This window comes from Caenorhabditis remanei, chromosome V (genome assembly GCF_010183535.1).
Source record: "Caenorhabditis remanei strain PX506 chromosome V, whole genome shotgun sequence".
NCBI lineage: Eukaryota > Metazoa > Nematoda > Chromadorea > Rhabditida > Rhabditidae > Caenorhabditis > Caenorhabditis remanei.
The window spans coordinates 15,449,096-15,469,671 of NC_071332.1; the positions used below are offsets into that span (position 1 = coordinate 15,449,096).

Sequence of the window (20,576 nt, forward strand, 5' to 3'; positions counted from 1 at the left end):
GGGCAAAGGGCAAGGTCAGGCCCAGGTCAGGTCAAGATGGAAGATTTTTTTTTAATTTCTGTTTTTTTTTTATCAGGTGAAGAAAGAAAATTACAAAGAAAATTTCATACCAAAATTCACGCCTAATTTTGCATTATCTCGTTTTTGAAGTTATCATCTCGGTTTTGGTATGAAAACCTGCAAATGTTTTCCTTTGATGTGAAAATTTAGCATGCCAGAAGATCTTTCAATTTTTTTTTTCATTAAATCAACACTCCTCTATCAAAAAGAACAATTTTTGTTACTTGGCCCGTTTTCAAATTTCCAATAACTTCTGGGTGCTCATTAGGATTACTGTATCCCTTGGAAGTTTCTTCATTCATTCACTTTTTTTGTAGGTTTTCTGAGTTTTGATTTGCTAAAATTTTTCATTGTTATTGAAAATTCCATCTCTTCCTTGGCCCCGCCCACATTCCCACACAAAACATAGCGACGCGCGGAACCCGTGAGATGTCCGTACACACTGCAGATGACATTCTCGCGGTAAAGAGGTTATCTTTGTAATCAATACACTGATTCAGGGCCTTCTTGAAGACCCGATGTACAAATTTTGGAGACCCTGTCCTTTTTTGGGCAGGGTGGAAGTCATGTTAAAAAGTGAAGCTGGCTGTATCTGAAATTAGGCTCCACCCATTATGATCCACTGGAAATACCGATGGAAGTTGTAAAAATTTCTTTAGTTTTTCAAATATTATTATGGAGTATTTTCGTAGTTGGCGATAAAATCGTAATCATTGGACCTCACTGACTGAAAAAAACTTTTTTTGTGAAAAATATCTATTTTTCAAAATTATTCCAAGATGTTGACAAAACAAACATACTTGACATATTCATTTTTTTTTTCATGTTTATCAATCAAATGAATAGTGCGGTTGATGATAAAAGGGGAAGAGAAGAGACAAATTCATAACGGTACAAATACTAACAAAAAAGATGAACAACAACAATAACAAATTCAAAAAAGTCAATTAATTAATTTTTATGCTCCTCCACATGTGTCAACTGGAATCCCGCTTTTGTCGAGTTCACCGATCCCTTCGCCTTCTGTCTTGGTCCCCAATTCTTTCCTTTATTGCACTGGAATCGTACCAAATTCTCCTTTTTCGCCTGCTCAATTGCTCCAGGATGAAGGGAGAAATTGATGGTGTTGGTGATGGGATGGCCGAGAATCGTGTAACCAGCGGATTCCTTTGCGTGTCGTTTCTCACGGTCGACGTTCGTGTCTTTGGCCTGAATTAGGTTACAGAATTTTAGTTGAAACAGTAATAAGCATACTTGTAAACCGGGCCGGCGCGTAACTCGCGTCAAACTCAATATTATGATTTCGACCATTTTCGCGTTTTTGGCACTTTTTCCAGGCCTGTGGCACATTAACGAGTAGCCATCCGGCCCGTATTATATAAAAGACATAGAACTCATCGAGATCTACATTTTGGTATATTTTTGAGCTTATAATATTGAGTTTGACGAGTTTTCTGAGTTTTGTTTTGCTAAAAACTTTTCGCCGGCCCGTTTTGGCCCAGTTCTGCAGTTTCACAGTAATAATCCCTACCACTTGTCTATAAATATCCCATATCAACTGCATCGGTGCATTCGTTTTAATCGCTCTTGGATTACAATGCGATCCGGAAACTTTGAATCCAGCGTGAAGAATCGCGGATCGAACACTTTGTGCCTTCGGAACAGACACCTTCACTGTATTCGCCATCTGATCGTGCTCATAATACAAAATCTCGTCCAATTCCTCGTTGACCATCGTCAGAACTCCCTGAAGACGTGCGTGAGTTCCGAGTCTCTCCGCTTCTGGCGTCGATTTGAGACGTTGAAGAAGAGAAGTGACAAATGGTTTACTGTGAATTGGAGCCAAATAGATCGGACCGATTTGATGGAGTCGATGGGAGCAATGAACACAGAGACTATCAGGTCCAGTGAGTGAATGACGGATTGTTGGGAGGGAATACTTGTTCTCTTGATTGTTTTCTCCTCGTTTTAGCATTGGCAACGGCTCCATTGCATGGCATCCAGAACACACAAGCACTGTTCCCACTTTTCTGAAAATATTTGATAAATTGTGTTGTTTTGCTGAAAATTGCTGAAAATCCTCTCACGTTCCACTCTGTTTCGCTTGAAATGCTCCAGTATGAACTTTGACGAATACTCGAACGTAAAAATCCACGGAAATTGAGACGAGAGGTTCGATGTATCGAGTATAGCGATTTGCAGCAGAGTCGATTGCACGGAGCAAGATTCGGAGGCCCTGGAAAATGATTGTTTTGTTCAATTGTTGCTTATTTCTGGCTGAAAATGCTGAAAAAACTATTTTTCACGTATAATTGAAAATTTTCAGAGAGTTTCGGTAGAAAATTGTGTATTTTCGAGTTGAATCGGCGGAATTTTTCGAATAATTTCAAGAGGTTTTCTGCTGTTTTTTAGGATTCTGTGAATAAAAGTATAAGAATTTTCAGAATCATTTCAATAAAGTTTCTCTTTAAAACTGTCCATTTGGAGATATTTTTTTAAAGCTTTAGATTATTAAAAACAAAATTTCCGAATTTTCGTCTTGCTTCATGGTTTACAGTCTGAATTTCAACACTTCAGCGTTATTGTTAATTGAAAAATTATAATTTTCATCCATTTTCTAGCGAAAATCAGCGTTTTTAGGGGTTTCGGCAGCTATTTTCCAGTTTTTCACCTTAATTCGGAAAATTAGTTTTTTAGGAAAAAAATACAAATTATCAGTGAATTTTTGGTATTTTTTCCGTTAAAACAGCAAAATCTCTGATTTCCGATGTCTGCTCACCACTTCATGACAACACTTCATTCTCGTCGTCACCGCATCATACTTATTATAGCAAGCTTCGGGTGTATTTCCACATAAAACAGCCATATCCGTACAAGTGACCATCAGAATTCCACGATCAGCAACACATTGAACTGCCGAGTCGAGGAATGTGGACGCAGTTCCATAGGGATCTAAATCAACGGCATGGAACCGTTTGTCGATTCCACGGTGCTCCATCATAGTCATTCTGAAGATAAAAGTATAGTTTTTAATGAGTTTTCTATGCGAAAAAACGTACACAGCATCACCAAAATGAGCCTCCACTAAGTCCTCAACCTCATTCAATTTCACATTCTCCTGAATCGATGCGACGGCGTTATCCGAGAAATCATTGGCCATAATGAATCCAACATTCGGAACTTCTTTCGAGAATCGAAGTGCACGGAGACCAGAAGCCGAGAGGGCATCCAGAATTCGAATTTTTCCATCTTCATTTATCGCCAGTTTATTTTTCTTCTTTGGCGGCTCTTCTCCGTTGGAATTTTTCGAATTTTGAGCTTCCGCTTGCTCTTTTTGGAATTTCTGGTGATCATCAGAGAACTGGCGAAGAACTGTTACTCTGAAAATGAATAAAATTCAAAATATTTTAGAAATAACAAACGTCAAATCTCGATTGAACTCCTGAACCGGATTATAGAAGACAGGACCATGAAATCCAACTTTTGCTTTACCTAAAACACATTTTCAGTTAATTTTTCGAGATTTTTTGTTGTGATTACCTTCTTGAATAATTGTAATTTCTTCTTTAATTTGATTTTCCCCGTCTCCTGCAGCTCCCGCCTTTTCTGCAGACATTTTTCGGACAGTTGTCTGAAAGTTGGAAATTTTGAAGTTTTTCGCAATTAAAATTAATTGATTCTGATCAAAACTCACTCCTAAACTGTTTTTCTTTAATATCTGCACTATTTCTCTGCGAAATATGCCGAGAAACAACGTTTTTTCCGCTTGAAACTTGCAAAGTTGGGTAAAAATCCGAATTAAACTATTCTCCGAGAGGAGTACACAGCTGGCTTCAATAGAGCGCGTTTGCATTGCGCTTTTTTGTTTCGAAAATTATTTTATTCATTCATTTTCAAGTCATTTTTCGCTGATACAATCTTGAAAAATAGGTGTTTCAGCGTCGTAATGGACGAAAAAAAGACGGAAAAATGTATAGAACCTAAAATTAAAGTGAGTTTCGCTGTATAAATAGGACAATTAGTCTAATAAAGCTTTCAGAACTCTTGGGAGCGAAAAAAGACATTTTTCGAAGTCGCCGCTGCACAATCAAGTTTGAAGAATGTGAATCCTGATCTGCCGGTAGTTATTTTAGGTTTTAAGAATAATTTATCGATTTTTTTCTAGGATTCTCTGGTGACTCCGCTGATTACAGTTCTCGATCCATGCTCAATTCCAGCGAAAATTCATGCAAGAGTCGATTGGGGTGTAGTGAAAGGTCGACTACTTCGCGGAACTCTTGTTCATAAAAAGAAACGGCCAACACCAAAAACACCAAAAAAGACAGCCGGATCTGCTAAGAATGCTGGAAGTTCTGCCAAGAATTCTTCAAATTCTGGAAATTCCGCAAATTCCGCAACTTCCGCAACTTCTGGAAGTTCCTCAGCGACAGATGGGGCGTCCGATGGCCCGGCTGCTTCCGCCGCTAAGGCTTCTTCGAGTTCTTCTCCATCTTCATCCGGAAATGATATTAGAGCGAGAAAAGGAGAACCGATGGATCTGAATGAAGCGAGAAAACAAGCGATTCGAAGAGAAAAAGACATATTTATCAATGAAATGGTGGAATTAGTTAAAATAATCAAGAAATGTGGGTAGTGATGACACGAAGACAAGTCGGGACGTGTTTGTATCGAAGAGTGAATTCTGATGGCTGAACAATGTGTGAATGATGTGAAAATCACCCGGAACTTTCTGAACATAAAATTATTATACTGTTAAGAATTAGACTAGAAATTAGATCCAGAGTTTTCAGCTTGAAAAACGTGTAATTTATTCTGTAGTCGCATGAAATTGCCACGAGTATTTAGATAGGTGAAGATAATCATAGTAACAGTAGATTAGCAGATTTGAATGAACAAACTAAATAGACGAAGATAATTAAGAGATCTCGAGATACCTAACTGAAATTTATAATTATGGCATCATGACAATTAAAACGTTTATCCGACGGCCGCGTCTAGTTTTCCTTTTCTTTGTACACAATTCCGTTTGTGTCCATCAGCAATCTGCAAATTGATCCGAATGACAAAGGAACAACGAACTGAAATCTTCTGAAATAGCTTTTATCTTTCTAATAGCACATCACGGTTCTAACAACCACGCTCCACCGAAAGACGTTACAAATTTCTGTGGAGCACAGTTCATAAAACCGGCGAATATGAAAACTGGAAAAACCGAACAAAAATTCAGAAAAGTTTCAAAAATTATCTTTTTTCATATAAATTCAGTGTGAGTTTCAGTAGATTTCCAGTCTCGAAGTTCCTTTGGCTATTCAATTTCCCATTTCCCACACAACTGATTTTTCTGCATTTTCATCTCCGAATTGTTACAGACAATGACCCATCCCTGTCCTCGTACCCAACATGGATCGATCGGTTACGTATTGAAAAGACCGCGAAAAATTTGATATTGCTTCAAAGTTATCAGCCATCACTTCTCACAATCGAAGAAATTGTCAATGGGTTACTTTTCGAGCATGGGCCCGCTGTTATGGAGAGAGTAATAGAAACAATTCTGGAATTATCTGAAAATTCTGAAATTTCATTTTCAGTTGCTTATCGAAATGCCCGAGAATCTTGTCTCCATTGTGAATGCTCTGATTGATCATCAAACAGCTGGCGGCCGGACGAGTAAGAGGAATATCATTATAGGAAAAGTATATTTAGAATTTCCCACCTAAATTTCTATTTTTACAATTTTCAGATAGTCACACTGTACCCATATTTCGCTCGACGGATAATCTATAAATTCGCAGAACGTCGATCCGATTGTGTGTTCGCGTGTCGATTGGCTGTCGATCATTTGAATGATAAACAGTTTTTAGAGTTTATGGAACCGATGTTGGTTGAGAAAGGTAGAAATTCGCGAATTTTATGGATTCTTTGAATGAAAAATGAAAATGATATTTCTGAATAATCATGGCCTAGCTTCTGCATTTTTTCGGCCTGTTTTCAGCACCAAAACTGCTGAAAAATGACAAAATTTTATCAAAATTTCAGATTTTTCGTTCACAAAACTGAAAAACTCAAACTTGTGACCGGTCGGGCCGAAAACAGAATTTTCCCCGGCCTAGCCCGGGGTTTGAAATCCAAAATTTTTTAAAACTAAATTATGAACAAAATTTTGAAATTTTTTCTGAAAATGTCGAATTTTTGACTGTAATTAAATCAAAATCTGTTTTGCATCAAGAAATTGGATTTTTTAATGTTAAATTTAAAAAATGCAAAAATTTTGGTCAAAATGAGCACCTTTTTTTGAATTCGGTCCAAAATTTGACAAGTTTACATCAAATTTTCAGATTTTTCGCTCAAAAAACTGAAAAAGTATCCATACTTCCAGAAACCACAATCTACAAAAACGTGGTGCGCGATTCGAATCGTCAAGTCCTTCCCATCGTTGTTGGACGTCTTCTATCCATGGCTGACGCCGTCTTGAATCCCAATCCATCTCCAGACGCCCGTCAATCAGAAATGGCCGTTGCTCCATGGTGTACTCGTCTCGCATTTTGTCTTGTGGAACTTCTTCTAGCCGCAACAGAGCCATGGAGAGAACGAGAAGTCGTTACAGTCACCAAATTTGTATTCAGAACTACAATCATCACTCAACCAATGCCGTATCCACTTGAAGCAGACGAACCAATGGATACAAGTTTCCAGGATACATCAATGATTGCCAACTCTCAAGAATCTATTGTAATGGATTCAGAACCAGAATCCTCTCGTCCACCGCCTCGACGTCCACAAATTCCACTGTGGACTACTGTAGATTCATCTCCATTCGGTGATGCACACGAGTGTTTTGTGCTCTCCGCCCTCATAGCTGTACCATTTTTCACACAGTATCCGCCGAATAACACGGGTGCCGTCCAACCACCAGATCATTCCGTCGAAAAATGGCTGGAAATTTCCAGAAGAAGGGTGTTGGCTGGGGAGAAGGTACTGTAAAATTTCTTCGATTTTTTTGAAATTTTTCGTGAAAAAGTCAAATGTTCGACATTTTCATTCAGAATTAGAAGAAATTTTAAAAAATCATCAAAAATGTTCAAATTTTCGAAGAAAAATGGAAAAAATCACGGTCTCCCACACTGCGAAAAGGAACTGCAAGAAATGTGAAGCCGATTTTTTCACGTTTGAATTCAATTCTTTTACTTCTTGCACTGAAAACGCAGTATTTTTTTTTAGGTTTTCAGACGTCGTAATGGATGAAAATGCATCAGAATTGTTTGAAATTATATTCTCTATCGAATGACCCAAACAACGTGAATTTTGGTAAGAAGTTGACTTTTTTATAAAGAAAAACCGATTTTCAGAAAATTGAGTATACATTTTTTGTGGAAAACTGTTTCAAACGAAAATTGCACATAATGTACTTGAGGAGGCTCTGAAACTGTTAAAATTTTCAGAAATATATATATTGGCTGAAATTGCTGAAAATCTCATCATTCTGAATACTCGTTTTTCCGTTGAAGTCAATTTTTGACCAAAATTCACGTTTTCTGGCTCATAAGATAGAGATCTTTATTTTACACAATTCTGATGAATGGGACTTTTTTTATCCATTGTGACGTCTGAAAACCAGAAAATACTGGATTTTCAGTGCAAAAAGTAGAAGAATTGAATTAAAACGTGAAAAAAGACACTGGAAGTGTATATAAAATACACTTCCAGTGTCATTCCAACCTCAAATTTCTAGGTCACCTCAACATTTGGCACACATCTAATTTTTGTTCACACATGTATTATGACTTCTCGTCTCGATGATCTCGGAAAATACTCGAGTGAAGGAGTGAAACGACCCGTCGAATTGATGACACGGCCGAATCATGCGGCAGTCCTTAAGAATGCATTGATGACGAGATGTATGAATGAGATCGAGGTGGCGAAACGGTAAGAACCAGAGTTACAACGGGCCGGGCCGAAATCATAATTTCTTCGGCCTGGATTTTCAGTACAGAAAAATTCCTTTTTTTTTCGAAAATTTTCCGTTTTTTTCGGAAAAAATTCTCAAACGGGGACACAAAACCATTCCCAAACATAGAATTTTTGACATGAATCTTTTCAGAAAGCCAGGAAAAAGATACATTTATTTTGGTTTCATGTCTGAAAATCAGTCTAAAACGAGTTATGAGACCTAAAAATGCCAAAACTCGATGCTAGTCGTCCAAGTTTTCAGTACATTTCAATAGAAATTCTCCTCGTCCTGTACGTGAAAGCAATATTTTCAAAAATTTTCAAGAAAAAATTCGAAAAATGAACAATTATGAATGCATTCCACGTACAGACGAGGAGAATTTTTATCGAAATGTACTTTAAAAAATTGCACGACGGGGAGCAATTTTCGCTATTTTGCGGTCTCAAAACTCGCTTCAGGCTGATTTTTTATACTTGAGAACAAATTTGGAAAATTTTCAGAAAAAAAAATTCTAGTGAAAAAAGTTCAAAAATTCAAAAAGTAAGAACATGCGGATAGACATAGATAGTGTCGTGTAATTCATCCTCGTGAAGTACACACCGTAATTCTTAATAGAGCGCACATACTCAAACCCGAAAACTCTTCTCATTTCCATTTTCCAGAAGCATATCCCAAACAGTCACTAAAGGATCCGGTACCAACACTTCTTTCGTGCTCCGAGCAATCTTCGCACTTCAAAACGCTCAACTCTATAATACGTTCCGATTGAGTATACAGCCTTGGCTGGAAGTACAACTCGATCATATCCAGTTGCCCGCTTCAAAACTGTTGGCTGACATTGTCGATGATTTCGGAAATAGTACGGCATCAGGGGAAGAGAGGGGTTTCAGTAAGGAGTTTGTGGAGGTGAGCTGAGAGAGAAAGAGAGTTTGAGAAAATGCTAGAAATATTCAAAAATTCAAACTGATCCGTTTGACATCCGGACACAATGACATATAGTCCGAGTTTCTGTCAATTCTACATAATATTTACGAACATGTGAACAAACAGACAGACATCTGGACATTCAAATTTGGATTATTACTTTACTTGTCAAGGACCGCCCCGGGTATTTGTCACCAGAATTCAATTTTTTTGAATTTTTTTCTCGAAAATGTTAATTTTTAACTATCATTCGGAATCAGAAGAAATTCTGAAAAATCAACAAAAATTTAAAAAAAAAAGGTTCATTTTCAAATCAAGCCTTGATAAGTATGCAAATTTGGATTAACATCAATGCCTCCCAGAAATATCAAAAATTCAACAGACATCCGGATGTTCAGACAGACCTAATTTCACAGACTTGCAACGGACCGGGCCAGGCCGATTTGAGACTTTTCACCGGTCGGTCCGGCTCACGGTACAAAAATTTGAATTTTTTGAAATTTTTTTCGATTTGATTTTGTTTTTACATATCAATAAAACACAAGCTTACATACCATTTTTGACTATTTTTGATGAATATTCAAAGACATTTTGAAACATTTTTTGGCTCCGGGGCGATATTTTGCAAGTCTGTAATTTCATACTATTTTTTCAGAACGCATTCGCCGGTGACCTATTCGATGCTCGTACCATACCGAAACGTCTTTTTGCCCTATTGTTCCTCACAACATATCGAGAGTATCTGCACACACAAGACGCTTCTCTACAACGATTTATGTACGACAGATCGATATTCAATCGGATGCCAGTCCGATATCTTTTGACAATTATCGAACAAGATCTTCCGAATTTTGTGAATATCCGAGGTAGAATTGTGAGTATCTCGATGTTTGAAACGTTCTTTTAACTTTTTAGAATCCCAGATCTCACGAGTCACTAACATCTATCCATATAGTCTACCCTCACCGGAATCAATGACGATTGTAGCTGAATGTCAGAAGTCTGCAAATATTGAATTGATAGAAGAAGAAGAATTTGGAGCGAGTGATAAGGAGAGACGATTAAAGTTGTTGAAAGAGAGCAAGAATATCAAGAAAGTGTTGGAAGCGATGTGTAGAAGTAGTGTCAAGGATCAGGTAATAGGCTCCGCCCACTAAATTCAACAAATTATTATATCAGTTGGGGAACGATCCGAAAGGTTTAGAAACATCCTGGAACCGATAAATCTTACGTTTTTGAACAGGCCTTCGGGCCAGGTCTTAATTTAGCTGAAAAGGTCTGGCCGGGGCTTTGACAAGTATGCTTGGAACCGTTCAGACGGAATTTCCGCTTCAAAATCGCTTGGTTTCGATATTTTTCGGTTTTAAAAATGGTCCGGTTACAGTATCTGAAATGGGACGGTATTAGCAGGGCACGTTTCTCACAACTGCGCTCTACCGAAACCGAATGAAATTGTGTGCGAAATTGAGAGATTCAGAGAAAAAGAGACATTTTTCAAGGGGATTTCGGTGGAACGCAGTTGTAAGTACTGTGCTGAGATAATATGGATTTCTCTATAAAATGAAACTAATCGTTTGAAATATTCTGAAACAAATCCCATTCCAGGTTGCCGCCCTTCCGATCTTCATCAACATATTCATGGAATCTCTGAAATCCTCGACACCACCTGGATTCGAGCAACCACTCATCACTCTCTTCAATCGATACGAACATCTGATTCCATTTCCTCTGTTCCTTCAATCAGTTTCCACGTGGATTCGAGATGATACTGGAATTGATGTGAACGATGTACTCAAAATTCCCTCGTTGATTTTTAGATGTGATAGGTTTGTAGATACTCTTTAAGAGCACTTCTCAGTGTTTTAATAAATTACAGACGAATTCTCTCATCGCCCGCCCATTTCCACTGCTTCATTCGAGCTCTTAACTTCTGTAATAAAAGATGTCGAATGGAGAATAAACTGAAAAATTACGAGGCGAGACACCTTTACAATCAGGGAATGGGAATACTTAAAAAGAATCCTGCGTATGTTTAAATGGAGAAGAGAACAGAAAGATTAACCCCCAAAAGTGCGGTTTTCAGATACGATTTCGATGCGGATAAAAAGGAAAAGGAGCTGCTGACGGGAGCGTATTTGGATATTCAACAGAGTGTTCTTATTCATGCTCTGGTTGAAGTTTTCGATTCAAAGAGAATGAATGATGGTAAGGAGAAGAAAGAAATGTTTCGGGAAATCTGGAAATAGATTTAGTTTTTGCTGAAATTCGCTTTTCCACCATTATTACGGTGAAAACTATCTGAAATACGCCAAAAACCGGCTTGAATTGCTCTGAAAGGCCTTAAATTCTCTAAAAAAAAAGACCTACATTTGGAATCGATACTGCCTAGAACACGTAGAAATGTCTTGAGAGACCTGAACAGCCTAGAATGCCTGAAAATTCTTGTTTGCTAAAGCACCGGTAGGGCCTTACCAGGCCTAAAACTGCCTAAATAAGGAAGATGCCAAGTGAACACGACCTGTGAATGACTAGACGGCCTAGGAAAGCATAGAAAGGCCTTATGAGCCTAAAGTGCCTTAAAATGCCTTGAAGTGCCTAAAAACGCCTAAATACTGAAATAAGCCTTAAACAACCTTAGCGGGTTAAACACGGCCTGAAAAGCCTTGAGATGCCATAGTGCGCCTGAAACGCCTAAAAAGGCCTAGAAACCACTATTATTTGAAGCTTGCTATTTTGAGAATGGGACGTTTTGCAACTTGTTTTCAAATTATGAAAATGAACCATTTTGTGAAAAAAAAGTTTCAAAAACGTTATTGCTGATTCTCGTACTTGTCAAAGCCCGGAAAGGCCCGGCTTCGAAAAATGACCCAATTTTTTCAATTTATTTTCGACATATTTTCATCGAAAATGTGAACATTTTTGGTGATTTTTCAGCATTTCTCCTACTTCTGAATAATAGTCCAAAATTTTACTTTTTCGCGAAAAAATTCGGAAAAATTTGAAATTTGAACTTTGGCGCTACGTACCCGGCAGAGTTGAGCGGAATTCCGCCTTCCGCCTTCCGCTTTCCGCCACTTTTTTCTTTCCGCCTTCCGCTTTCCGCTCTCCGCCGAAAAATGTTTTATTCCGCCTTCCGCTTTCCGCTTTCCGCCAAAAATTTTCCTATTTCCGCTTTCCGCCTTCCGCCTCTCAGGCAACTCGATATTAATCTAATTAGACGCGGCGTCAGTTAGATTAGATGCTATGTTGGCATAATAAGATTAGCGCCGCAGCTAGTTAGATTAGCGTACCGTCTAGTTAGATTGGCGCGCGGTCTCATTAGATTGACGTGGAATCTTGTGTAATTAGTTGTAACATTTGAAAATTCTTTAGGTAAAATAAGAAATAGTAAATTTATTCGAATAAAAACAAGAGTTCTGACAATCAAAATGTACAAAAAATATAACAGAAAAAAAACATTAGAGATTAGTCGCAAATCCATTGCAAGTGGAAAAAATCCAAGTTGTTCTCTGTCCGGTTTCTTCCCGTTGTCGTCCACTCAGCGAATTTTACTGTAAAATGAACGAAATTAATACCAAAAACCTGTTTGATTTCTGAACTCACAAAAGAATCTTCTTTCGGAGCTTGTGTAGAGAGCGCTGATGTTGAAGAAGTAGACGTTTATACCTGAACAATGAACTATTATTCACGGTTAATTGTAAGAGAAACAATTTGCTTACCTAAGAATTTATTCATGATTTCATCGCAGTGTTGACTTTTCTTCCAAACCAGATGGAAGTTGTGGAAGACTGAAGAGTGCAGTTGAAGACTTGAAGAGCCATAGAAACCGAAAAATAAAATTTTTAATAATGGAAAATCGTGAAAAAGTCGATAAAACCGCAAACGAAATTATTTCGCAACGATTTCAGACTTTCGAGACATAAATAGAGAATTAAAACTTTGAAAAAAAAACATTAAAACAAAAATTGAAAAAAATTTTGAGCGTTTTGTACTGACTTATTCTTGGATCCTTGGCGCGAACGAAGTTTGCGCAAGCAAAATCCACTAATCTAATTAGATTGTGATTAGATTAGTGTGGCGTCTCATTAGATTAATATCGAGTTGCCTGAGCTTCCGCTGTTTGAAGATTTTTTCCTCAGCTTGAAAAATTTGATCACCTATTCCAATTTACTGATATTTTTGTGGTTTTTTGCAGCAAAGCTATCAGTGTTTATAAAAAAAACAAAATTTAACTCAAATTTAACCATTGTAGTGTTTTTACTATAAAATAAGGCCAAAATCGTATTTTTGAAAGCGACATTGTGTTCCGCCTTCCGCCTTTAGACATTTTTTTCCATTCCGCTTTCCGCCTTCCGCCTTCCGCCAAAAAATGTTCGCTTCCGCCTTCCGCTCTCCGCTTTCCGCCGATATTTTCTAAATTCCGCCTTCCGCTTTCCGCCCAAAAAATGTTCATTCCGCTTTCCGCCTTCCGCCTTCCGCCATTTCAAAAACCGCATTCCGCTCAACTCTGGTACCCGGGCCTTATATGCTAATTTTACTGTGCCCGCCTGTTTTTGAATCTGAAAATCAAACCTACATTATCACATTAATTCCAGACCCATCGGACTTCTCACTCCAAGAAAAACGTCGTCAAATCCGTCAAATCGCTTGTGAATTCATCCATCGAACATTCCTTGACTACGAAGGTCTCATTCGAATCGCACTTCATCAACGCTTCCCACTACGTCAAATACGTGAGATCGTCGAGGGAGTGCCCGCTTTGTTCGCTGGAAACTCTCAGATTCTCGAGATGCTCTCGTTGGCTGATCCGGAGAGACGATTCTTTGCAATTGTGTTTGCGGCGGAAATTTCCAGAAAAGTGGGGAAGATTTACTCATTGAGAATCCACCTAATGTTTTCAGTACCGAGTCCGTGAGTCACTGGAGACCGCCCGTGTCGTTTGTGATATCGTTCATTCTCTTCACAAATATGGAGAACTTCCGTCATCGTATAAAGTATGGAAACATGTGGCACCGGCGTTGATGATTTTGGCTACGGTAGGTTTTATGGGAATCTGGACATGTGGGAATACTGCCATCACATTTTCAATTTTATAGCATAAATATTGGTTTTAAAGCGTCTAGTATATTACTAGGGAAGATCATGGAGTCAATTTGGAGATATTGGACGTAACCTATATCAATCGAAAGCTGAAATGACGCTGATTTTTAATATATATCCAGTTTTGCCCTTGTGGCCTGTTATTCGAGTAAAACAAGGTGAAATTTCAGAGCAATAGAGAGTTATTACCTTTCTGACACGCAAACATTTTAAAAAATTGCAATTTTCGCGTTAAAATGGTAATAATTTGACATTTTTCAGAACTTTGATCTTGTTTTTCTCGAATACCAGACCTCGAAGGCTGACCTATTTCAATCGAAAGCTGAAATCACGCTGATTTTAAATATATATTCAGTTTTTGCCCTAGAGGTCTGGTATTCGAGAGGAACAAGGTGAAAGTGCTGAAAAATGTAAAATTATTACCTTTTTAACAAGCGAAAATTGAAAATTTTCCAATTTTTCGCGTGTCAGAGAGGTAATAATTATCTCTTGTTCCGAAATTTCACCTTGTTCCTCTCGAATACTAGTCCTCGAGGGCAAAAACTGAATGTATATTAAAAATCAGCGTGATTTCAGCTTTCGATTGATATAGGTTACGTCCCATATCTCCAAATTGACTTCATGATCTCTCTAGTTAGGAAAAAAGACATCCTCTCTAAAATCTCTCAATTTTCCAGGAGTTCCCATCGCTCGCCGACAGTATCAACCGTCTCCTAATACGTGTCTCCACCACTGCCAAAAATCGTCTCTCCGTAAGATGCGGCCTTTTCGCTGGCGATCCGCGACACGAAGAATATCAGCTTATCACGAAAATTCAATCGTTTTTGGATCGAAACTCAACTAGAGAGAATCTATAATTAATTTTAGTTTATTTAATTTATTTTCTACTTTTTTCCCTCTTTTTCCAATTTTGATTTTGTATTAACTTCCCTTATCCTTCTTATTCTTTCGACAGATAATGTACAAGATCCCACATATTTTTATGCTAGCGGGTCCTTCTTTTCCCCAATTCTGTCAAAAAAATTAATCCCGATTTTCGTCGTTTTAAATGAAGTAACCTTTTTCAACTAATTGACGTCAAGATTCTGAAACCGCGCGTTTTAATAATATGAATTTTTCTTATTTTCTTTTCCTTTTTCAAATCTTATTCAATATCCCAAAATCTCAAAAACCAGTCACTGAAGAAAACGAAAACATGCATTATTTTCCTGTTGACATTATTTGAGATGTTCGACGATTTTTGAACGAGATTATTTTTTGTGAATAACTAAAATTTTGAATTTTTTTTTCATTTTTCCAAAAATATTTAACTACAGTATTCAGAAGGGGGCGTGGCTTTAAAAAGTAAATTCGAAAACTCGCATGTGTCTTATGGTAGTTTTAGACTCCGCCCATAATTTTTAACATGACAGTTTCAAATTTTCTGCGATGAACACAGAGAGGGCGGAGCTTATTTTCAGCCTGAATTACTCGTTTCTGAAACGAGTTATAATAAGCTCCACCCTCCTTGTATTCGTCGTAGAAATTTTGAAAACTTGGTGTAAAAAATTATTTGTGCGGAGTCTCAAACTACCATAAGACATGCGAGTATTCGAATTTGCAACATCGGCAAACTAAGCCACGCCCACTTCTTCTGAATACCGTAGTTAAATATTATGAATGTTGCTATGCTTGAAATAGGTATGTATACTGTATCATGAAAACTTATTTTTGAAAAATAAAAAAAATTCTATGATGAAGACAGAGAGGGCGGAGCTTATTATAACCAATTACTTAAAATGACTTATGACTTTCAGCCTGAATAACTCGTTTCAATTTAATCGTTTTCAAAATCAGAAAACAGATTCAGAATCCCCATATTTTCAGCCCTCCATCCATATAACTTTTAGCCTGTGAACTTTATTTCCAACCTCACAAAATGCAAAAAGATTCAAAAAGAAGCTGAGAAAGCCAATATTTACTTCGAGTATTTAGGAGGTTAAACCAATAGTAATTCAAACAATTCTTCTTTTTCTTCTTTTCTCCATTTCCCTCCCCGACCTTCTCTCCTGCTCCTTCAACCCATCTCTCCCCTCAGACCGCCCGTCCGACTCCTCCTATTTCCCGTTCTCTCTACCCATTCTCCTCGTTTTTTATGATATTTCCCCCCAGTCCGTTTCCCTTTTCATTCTGCGCCCCTCTCATTCCACTTTCTCCACCGTTTGTTCTTCTCATCTTATCACACAAGTTTTTGTCTGTGTGTGTGTTTCCGTTGGTTCGACGGTCAATCGTCTCAATTATAGGAATCGATTTATCATTTTCCTTCTCGGCTATTATTATTTTTTCCCAAAAATTAATGGCTTGAAGCACTGCAAAAGTGAGTCATGATGCAATTTGCATGATAGAAGCTTCTCGATTGTTTCGATGAGTTTTTGAGTTTTTTTCTGGATTTTCAAGGGATTTTTGCAGTTTTCTAGTTGTTTTGGGGTGATTTAATTTTTCTGAAGTGATGTTAATTTAAAAAAAAAAGGTAAATTAAAATATTAAATTATTAAAAATCACTTTTTTTCGCAGAAAACTATTGAAACTTAGCAAAGTTAAAAAAGAAAGATAAATAAGCGGCATTTAACTTTAGTACAATAAAAATTCTACTAACGAAAGTACAAGTTGAATAAGAAGAATCAACGAATATTGCAAAAATGGACGGAAAAAAAATAACAATACTTTTTTTCTGAAAAAAAACAGTGTAAATTCAGTGTACACTCTACAAAATAGTCGAAAAGTTAGGAATTTTCGCTTTATTAAAACCATTTCTCCTCAGAATTTAAGAAAAAACGGCAAATTTCACATAAATAATACGAAAAATGTTTGCAATTTACGAAATATATTGTATTTTCAGTATGTACAGTGTACAGGGCTCAGCTCTCAAGCGTGTACTTACACGATACTGAAAAATATTGCAAATTTTTAGTTTTCAAGACATTATAGTTGTGAAATTTGAATAAAAATGCGCTAAAACATAATTTATTTTATAAACGCTATTATATAAACTTTAAGGGAACATTGTACAGTTCTGTTGAGCTGTGCACACTGTGCACTATTAAAGTTAACCCTTTATTAAGGCCTTAAAAGCCTAAACCGTAAAACCGTAAAGCTTTACCGTTAGGAACGACACTCCGAAATTTCGCAAGAGCTTACAGTTTACCGTAAATCGACACACATTTTAGCGCTGTTAAGCAGCGCTGAAAATTCAAGCTGTAACGAATTCTGCTGTTTTCCGTGAATTTTCATCGTTTTTCGACGTATTTATTAAAAGTAAATAGGATGAAACAAATTTTTGAAGGTTAATTCTTCAAAAAATATTGCACGCTCAACAGATTTTTCTGAAAAAACGGGAAAACTCTGCTTGAACGTTTCCTCGCATTCACTGTCCTTTATATTACCTCTTTTCATCCAAAATTTCTTCAATTCTTCATTTTTCAGCCTAAAAACCGCACCCGTTCACATCCGAAAACTTCACCATCAAAATGTTTTCCCGTGTGGGACGTCTCACCACTTTCGGTGCCCAAGCGGTATCGAATTGTCCGCTTCGCAGAGATAATATTTATCAGCAGCCGTTGAAGGTTTGTGAGAAAAATGATGGAGAAAGAGAAATTGATAAGAAATTTGCAGATCACCGCACCGATCAACGATCAATTGGTCAACTTTGCACACAATTTTTCCGATTCAGTTAGACAGAGAACGTAAGGAATTCGAGAAAAAAAAAACTAAGAATTTCTGTATTTCATCGAATTTTGAAGCACTTACATTCAAAAATAGACAGAAATGCGCAAAGAGATAAAAACTCAAATTTCAGCACCAGTTTCGGCAATGATCCATTCCTCGGCGTCCCAATGGACGACGAAGAAGTCATAAAAGAGCTGGAACTCCTCGACCTCGACTCATGGCATACGAAGCCGCGTGCACCGTGCGCCGCGCCTTCAGACGAACTCGAACTCGATCAATTTTGGGAGGGGAAGAATATCACGGTTTGCGGCAGAGATCCACGTAGAAATGGCATAGAAACAACTGATTGTTTTGAGCTGGAAGCATGGCGACCCACCGACACGTGGCAGAATCAAGGACATCACGGACAACAACCACATCAGACACAGAATCAACAGATACCACAAGGACATGTCGGACACTCGAGTACCACTGAATTGATGCATGATTTCTCGAATTTCGGAGATAATATGGTACGGAGATTCATCGAAAATAGTGGAGTACCCCTAGTAGAAGAATGAGACTAACAGTGTGTGAAAAATTTCAGTTTTTTCTGGAATCGCTTTTAAAAAACTATCATTTTGAGCTTTTTTTTTTGAGTGATTGAGTTTTCTCACAGTGTTTTATTTCATTCTGTTTTTTTTATTTTGGAAAAAAGTTGGGCACCCGGACAAAGTTTTTGGCTAAAATTCGAAATTTTTCTAGAAAAACCAGAGATTTCTCGAAGAAATACACATTTCGGCACGAAGAAAAGTTACCTATTTTTTACCTAATTTTTGTGATTTTTTGTTTGAATTTTACATCAAAAATCCATTTTTTGAGCTTTTGATTGAATTTTGAAGTATAGGAAAAAAAGTTCGACATTTTCGGAAAAAAATTCAAAATTTAGCTCAACAAATTTTTGAATCACGAACTCCGGGCAGACGGGCTGGGCCGATGAAATTCCGATTTCGGTCATTAGAAAACCTGCGATTTCTCGAAGAAAAACACATGTTTGTTCACTTTTTCTGCAAAAATTTCTCGAAAAATCAAATATTGTTGCAAAAATCTTAAATTTTTCAATAAAAATACTTCAAATTCCAGAAAATATACCGAAATTTTGAATGTTATTTTTTCAATCCAAAGTCGAAATTAAAAAAAAGAATCATACCGAAAAATTGTTTCTGGATATCCGGACATCCCGACACTCACCTGGACGCGCACTCGTCTAACCCCTCCCCACTCTTCAGCTATCTCCCACCCACTCATATGCAAATTAACCCGTTCTTTTCTCAGGGCTCCCCACTCTTCCGATCACCGTCAAAATCATCGATCGATCAGTTCGCAGCTCCATCATCTCGAACAGATGAGGTATCATAATCCTGTATTCTGTCCTCTTTCTATTGATTTATCTCTGTTCCAGTTCGGCATGCCACCACAGCATGAGAGAAAAGTGTCGAAATTCGAGTTGGACGTCGAGCATGAGTCGAAAACTGTCGATTGGGAGGTAGATTTTGGACTCCTTTTGGACAAGATTCAACATTTGAATTTTTAGGCTTGGAATCACTATTTGGAGAGTGACGACGACGTCTTCAAACGTCCAGAAGCATTTTTCAAGGAGGAACCCATGATGACGTCTTCTAACTCGATGACGTCGAATTCTTCTCCAGATTCTGGAATCGGACTCTTTGTCGATACTCACCAACATCCAGTCTATAACTTCAATCTGTCGACGTCTTCATCTTCTGCGAATCTCTTCAGAATGGTGACGCCTTCAGTTCAACCTTCCCACATTCAGAATCCACAGAATCCACCGCGGATTCAGAATTCCGACGCCGATCTCTTCTCATCTGGACCACTTCTATGTATTCCGAAACAAGAAGATATCTTCGACGACTACATTCAAAAAGAAGACGACGATGACGACTACATCCCAGCGTCTGAAATGCGACGAGCCAGCTCACGTCTTCAACGAAAATCCACGACGCCTTCATATCTTCGTCGTCGTGATTCGGAACGTTCGTGGACGCCGGCTTCCGATGATTATTATATGTCGGAGGAGAAGCAGAAATTCAAGAAACGTGGAGTCGTTCTGAAGCCGTCGGTCGACGAGGAGACTGATAGAAGACGTGCGTTGAATCGAATCGCTGCAGTCAGATATCGTGAGAAGAAGCGAGCCGAAAAGATGGGAAGAAAGAAGTGAGTTTTAGTATCAGAAATTCAAAATTTATAGACACGGGGACTAGGTTTTTTCTAGAATTTTCTAGGTCATTGTGCTCTTTACATTCTTTGACATCATATCGAGTTACTGATCTTTCTTTCTAGTTTTGTAAAAATTATTACACACATCACTCATCTTATCATTGCCACGCGAAAACACGCTCCCGCGACGACGATCATACGGTGTAATGTCATCGTTTTTAATGAGAAATCTGACCTTTTTCCTCTTTTTTTCTCACCAAAGGAGTTTTCTTTGAGAATTTTTAGAAGGTTTGAGGGGTTTGGAGGGTTTACTGCACATTCGGATACATATACGAACTTGTTAGACGTCTAAGACGGCTGTGGTATCGTAACCCGTGGACATCCGGATGAAAGCTAGGAAGCTCCTTGATTGGCACAGTGCCAAGAACATAACTTAGGTACCGTAACCCGTTTAATGGACATTCGGACAATCGTAATATGTTCCTAAAGGCGTTGGCACCGTAACCCCGAACACCGCGAGGTATCGGGCATCCGGACCCACAGACAGTCACAGGACTTTTGTCTCTGGAGCTCGAGGGTCCGAAGTTTGATGATCTAGGATCCTAGGCACCGTAGTCAG

General features: G+C 37.9%; 3 protein-coding genes across 3 annotated transcripts; 1 reads left to right on the forward strand and 2 right to left on the reverse strand.

Moving 5' to 3' along the window:
- Window positions 1-1,011: 1,011 nt before the first annotated feature.
- Window positions 1,012-3,676, reverse strand: GCK72_020333 (uncharacterized protein; the record flags this gene model as incomplete). The annotated part of the gene is made up of 7 exons (XM_053733513.1): window positions 1,012-1,269; window positions 1,592-2,090; window positions 2,148-2,296; window positions 2,840-3,068; window positions 3,120-3,440; window positions 3,483-3,552; window positions 3,601-3,676. 7 exons carry the CDS (start codon window positions 3,674-3,676, stop codon window positions 1,012-1,014), a joined length of 1,602 nt encoding a protein of 533 aa, XP_053582426.1.
- A 2,715-nt stretch (window positions 3,677-6,391) lies between these two features.
- Window positions 6,392-6,640, reverse strand: GCK72_020334 (uncharacterized protein; the record flags this gene model as incomplete). The annotated part of the gene is made up of 1 exon (XM_053733514.1): window positions 6,392-6,640. The coding sequence occupies one exon, from the start codon at window positions 6,638-6,640 to the stop codon at window positions 6,392-6,394; it is 249 nt and encodes an 82-aa protein (XP_053582427.1).
- A 10,898-nt stretch (window positions 6,641-17,538) lies between these two features.
- GCK72_020335 (uncharacterized protein) lies at window positions 17,539-19,958 on the forward strand (the record flags this gene model as incomplete). Its single annotated transcript, XM_003116439.2, has 7 exons — window positions 17,539-17,634; window positions 17,684-17,754; window positions 17,868-18,039; window positions 18,094-18,249; window positions 19,052-19,126; window positions 19,179-19,262; window positions 19,311-19,958. 7 exons carry the CDS (start codon window positions 17,539-17,541, stop codon window positions 19,956-19,958), a joined length of 1,302 nt encoding a protein of 433 aa, XP_003116487.2.
- Window positions 19,959-20,576: the final 618 nt, after the last annotated feature.